The sequence below is a fragment of the Elaeis guineensis genome, chromosome 1 (genome assembly GCF_000442705.2).
Source record: "Elaeis guineensis isolate ETL-2024a chromosome 1, EG11, whole genome shotgun sequence".
In the NCBI taxonomy this organism is placed as follows: domain Eukaryota; kingdom Viridiplantae; phylum Streptophyta; class Magnoliopsida; order Arecales; family Arecaceae; genus Elaeis; species Elaeis guineensis.
Genome location: NC_025993.2, coordinates 38,608,173 through 38,613,442, shown reverse-complemented (window position 1 = coordinate 38,613,442; position 5,270 = coordinate 38,608,173). Strand labels below are relative to the sequence as shown.

The 5,270-nt window shown below is 38.9% G+C and overlaps 1 protein-coding gene across 1 annotated transcript; it reads left to right on the top strand.

The window, feature by feature from the left end:
* Nucleotides 1-340: 340 nt before the first annotated feature.
* LOC105034451 (strigolactones hydrolase CXE15) lies at nucleotides 341-1,655 on the top strand. Its single transcript, XM_010909630.4, has one exon. The coding sequence runs from the start codon at nucleotides 400-402 to the stop codon at nucleotides 1,462-1,464; it is 1,065 nt and encodes a 354-aa protein (XP_010907932.1). The 5' UTR covers nucleotides 341-399; the 3' UTR covers nucleotides 1,465-1,655.
* Nucleotides 1,656-5,270: the final 3,615 nt, after the last annotated feature.

The window sequence follows — 5,270 nt, the reverse complement described above, 5'->3', positions numbered from 1 at the left end:
TGCTGATGAGGCTCATTGTGACATAAACATGACAAGGGAAAAACAAGTTTGATACAGACTCTCCAACCACTCTCCATTTCATTTTTTATTTTAGTCCCGATCCCATCCTTTACCATTTGCAGAGCAACTAAAATCCCACAAAGTGCGAATGCCAAAATTCGAGGAACTTGCATCAAGACTCGATCATTTGACTCACACTAATTTGTAATTTGGTTTAGGGAATCTACGACCTTTGGTGAACTCTTTCCCTCCAGTCCAACTGAAAGATTTCCCGTAATTCTGGTGAAAGTACCTGGAAGAAACCCACCCACCCCTCCAAAATCCCCTATAAAACCCACTGCATACGTTCCAATTCCCCCACCCATCCATCTATTCATCCATCTCTCAGTCTGGCCCAAGATGGTTGACCAGGAGATGATTAAGCGGGTGGTGGACGAGGTCTCGGGCTGGCTCCGGGTGTTCGACGACGGGTCCGTCGACCGGACCTGGACGGGACCGCCTGAGGCCCTTTTCCTCATGGAACCCGTCCCCTCCCACGACTACCCCCGCGATGGCATCACCCTCCTCGACCTCCCCGGCGATCCATCCCTCCGCCTCTACCTCCCCGAGCTGCCGCCGCAGCACGCTGCCGACGGGCGGAGGAAAGCGCTTCCCATCCTCCTCCACTTCCATGGCGGAGGCTTCTGTATCTCCCACTTCTCTTGGCTCATGTACCACCAGTTCTACGCCCGCCTCGCCCGCGCCGTCCCGGCCATCGTCGTCTCCGTCGATCTCCCTCTCGCTCCCGAGCACCGCCTCCCGGCAGCTATGGACGCTGGCTTCCGCGCACTCCTCCACCTCCGCTCCCTTGCCCAAGCTCCACCGCCACCGCCGGAGGTGGCGGCTGACCCGGCGGAGTGCCTACGCGCTGGCGCCGACTTCTCCCGGGTGTTCCTCATCGGGGACAGCTCCGGGGGGAACGTCGTGCACGAGGTGGCGGCGCGTGCGGGCCGGCTGGAGGAAGAGCAGGAGGGGTTCTGGTCACCGCTCAAGGTGGCGGGCGGTATTCCGCTCCACCCGGGGTTCGTCCGGTCGAGCCGGAGCCGGTCGGAGCTGGAGGTCCAGTCGGACTCGGTTTTCTTCACCCTGGACATGTTGGACAAGTTCCTGGCGCTGGCGCTGCCGGAGGGGGCTACCAAGGACCATCCCTACACGTGTCCGATGGGGGAGGCGGCGCCGCCGCTGGAGGAGGTGAGGCTGCCGCCGTTCCTGGTGGTGGTGGCGGAGAAGGACCTGATCCGCGACACCAATTTGGAGTACTGCGAGGCCATGCGGGGGACCGGGAAGGATGTGGAGGTGTTGGTGAACAAAGGGGTGAGTCACTCCTTCTACCTCAACAAGGTCGCCGTCGACTTGGACCCCACAACAGGCAAGCGGACGGAGGAGCTCATCCTGGCCATCAAGGACTTTATGGACCGCCACTGATCGCCTCCCGCCCACCAAAGGCAGAAGTTAGTAAAATAAAGTCGTGTGCTGTAAGACAGGTGGTGACGTGGGAAGATACTTTTTCGTTTCCCAATCGATGGCAAACAATAAAAATCAACCCTGCAACATCACCACCATTTTGTATTTCTTTCCTTTTGGAAATAAGTATTCTGTATGAGCGATTTCTGCTATGCTTGCGATTGCGCCTTTGATATATCCATTTTAATTTCTTTAATATTTTTTACTAATTTGTTTGATCTGCTATAACTGACAGGTTCGTTGGAAAATTTAAGCTCCTTTCAGAAAAATATTAATTTTTTACATGAAAGTTTTATTTAAAAAAAAATCAAAATTTTAACATTTTATTTTTAATAATCTTACATAGAATATTTAAATACAGGTATTTCATCTGGGTTGTTCTGATGCTTCACGCATGCTGGGCTCAGCCGCCTATACCGTGCGACCCATACACGCATGTGGCTAGCACATTTTAGCACATGCCCCATGTGATTTAAACAAATCAAGATTTAATTCCTAACGGATATATTCTTAGGTCTATAGCAGGGTACATCCAGACCTCGTACATGCCTTCTAGACAGAGTAATTCTTCTTGTTATTAATTTTTGAATTATTATTTTATGTAATTATTGGTTATTTCTAGGAATCATATCTCTGACAATCTAAGAACGCATTCAACTTATCCTAAAAAAAAAAAAAAAAGAACGAATTCAATTTTCTTAGAAATTACTAGTATTTGCAGGCTTGAGCAACATAACAAATTTGTGTACCCTTAGTAAATATGTTCTCTTGAAAGGAGATATGAATCTTTTACAAAACTAGTTTTCAAAGAAACACTTACTGCTTTAAAAGCTGTGTAAAAAATTAAATTAAATTCTCGAAACATTATCATGTTATGTGCTCTTAAAAATATGTAAGGAAAACTAATTTTTAATACTCAAAATCAAATCCTACTATTTACTGCTCTGAAAGCTATACAAATTAACTTAACAATAACACTTAAAATATGCTACTTTGAAATTCATATAGGAACTATTAAATCAGTTTAAACTAAAATTCCTTTTTTTAATTGCTCTGAAAATAATATAGAAGTTTCTAAAATAGCAATAAAATATGAAAAAAATTATTTAAGTTGCTCTAATAACCATGCAAGAGTAAAAATTATTTTCTTCAATTTCAAAAAAAATTAGAACCCTTTTGAACTTTCAGATTTAAATTCAAAATTTTAAAAATAATTTCAAATTTGAATTAAAAAAATTAGAAAACCCCACTATTGTGTTTTAATTACAAAATTCAAGTTTTTGAAATCCATGCATAATAAATAGCCTTACTTGCAAGAATAATTATTGTTGTTATTGGTTCTTTAATTAGGGCACTTATTACATTTAAATTTTGCATTTCAAAACCTAATGCAAGATTATGGGAAGCCATTAATTAAATACATATAGCTAAACCCTGAAAACTTGTGGGTGCAGAGTTAATAAATCAACCAAAACCTCTATAAATGGCTTCTTTTGATGGTCATAATGCCATCAAACCTAAAAATTTTAATGGTTTTTTGTTTAGAAAGTGATAGGGGCAAGTGCAATACTAGTTCACTACTTTAGGTTTAATCTCGACCATTCATGTTTCTTGATTCTAAGCCTTCATACAAATCAACCTTCTAACCTGTCTCAACACCTGATCTCTAAAAATCTGGATCTTCTAGTTATCAAATAAAAGTCTTTTAAAAAACTTTGGTCAATCTTAAAAAGAACTTAGTTGAATCTTTTAATCAAACTAGGTACTCTCAGATCATTGGATCTCTCTTATATATATAGCAAATAGGACTGGACTTAATAGTGCCTATAATATAGAGAGATTAAATAGAAATACTCAAAATCCTGATCAATATCAAATTCCGATATCTTAGGAAGCTCTTAATCATTCTCTATTATATATTATCCTAAGATATTTGAGAGTTACAGTGATGCAAAGTAGATTACTAATTCTCAAGATCTTAAATTAATTATCGATTATCAATTTCTTTATGGTGGAGCTAGTATAGCTTAAGGATCTTCTAAGAAAATTACATATCTGGAAGTACCATGGAGGCTGAGTTGACTACAATGAATACTACTTTTATGAAGTTAGAGTATATTAATGATCTAATATTAGAGTTACCTTCTGTACCAACTCAAGTTCTAGCTATGTTAAGCCACTGGGATAATCAGGTTGTTATTGAATTGATAGTCAAAAGAGTAGTTTGTCACAAATATATAAGATAACATAAGAAGAAGAATAACAAATTCCTTCAAATATATCAGGCCACAAAAAATCTTGGTAGATCAACTAACTAAAGATTTATCTAAGGGTGTAGTCCTAGAATCATTGAAGGGGATGAGACTTAAGCCCACTATTGATTACCAATAGTGAATAGCCAACCTCTATAATTGGAGATTAAGTGATCGTGCCTAAGCACAATTTTTGGACCTTGCCTACCATCTTTATAGTGAGTGCTCATATTAATGACTAAATGTTATACCACATTCTAACATCCAAGGATCGTTGTACTTGTGGTGGTTCTAAAACAAAGTTAGATGGGGTCCCAAGCTCTGAACCAAAGCTAATGTGATATGTAGGATGGCTGATAAAGAGAGCATCTAACACACCAAGATGAATGAGTATTATGTAAGCAGAGATGGCTAAGTTGGTCCCATAAATGGCCAAGTGTAGAAGCCTATGCTATAGGTTGACTAGAGGGAGATAGCCAACATAAGCCATGATGAGATAGGCCAAATAGAGGTTAATAATATATCAAGATTGATCAAAATGTTATCATTGATCTAACAATTGGTACAAAGTGACCATTTTGATGAACATGCACAGTAGGAGGACAATCAATTACCTAAGAATTATCAAAAAGAGTGGAGGCCAAACATGGATAGCAAACATCAAAGATAGTTACATATATTTTATCATTTACTATTAATAAGAGGAATTATACTTTCTAAAAACCTTTTAACCTAGAATATGTCAATGAAGCTTGATTTGTCTTTGTTATTATTATGTTAACTTTGTTTTATCTAGTGCTTTACTTACCAGTAAGATGCTATCTGAAGAGTAGTGTTAACTTAGTCATTTTTGAACTGTAACCTAAGCTATATCCTATCCTAATCTATTTTTTATCAATTATAATTTGATGCATGGTGGCAAAAACCCTTGAAGATCAAGGCACCTAGAATCTCATACCACTCTTATATCTTCCCTTCTATTATTCGATGTGCACTTATTTATCCTTTTCTATTAGACTTATCACATTTCTCTATCAACCAACAAAGTTTTCAGCATGCCCCAAGAGCATTGATAGGTACAAACATAAAAAACTGGAAAGGCTAAGTTTACTCTTAATCCACGACAAGAAGTCTATAGGGTTTTAGATCATGAGTATCTTTGGAGGACTCATCTTTAAGAGAACCATCATATAGGCCACAATTAGGTGTTTGAGCTAACTATGACAAATTCTCATAAAAATTAAGTTATTAAGCATAGAGCTTTTAATATGTGCTAGTCATATAAATATTCAAGTGATCCATACTATATGTGACGCAAAAATTTAGTGCAGGGGCAAAATGGTAATTTTAAATTTTTTTCAAAATTACTATTTTACAGCAGAATTATTAATTAATCTTATTAATTAATACTAATTAACCTAACACTAGGATCTAAATATGATACAACAGCATGCATTTAAATTTGAAATTTAAATTTGAATCAGTAAACGTTTTACAGTACTGTGTTCAGAACAC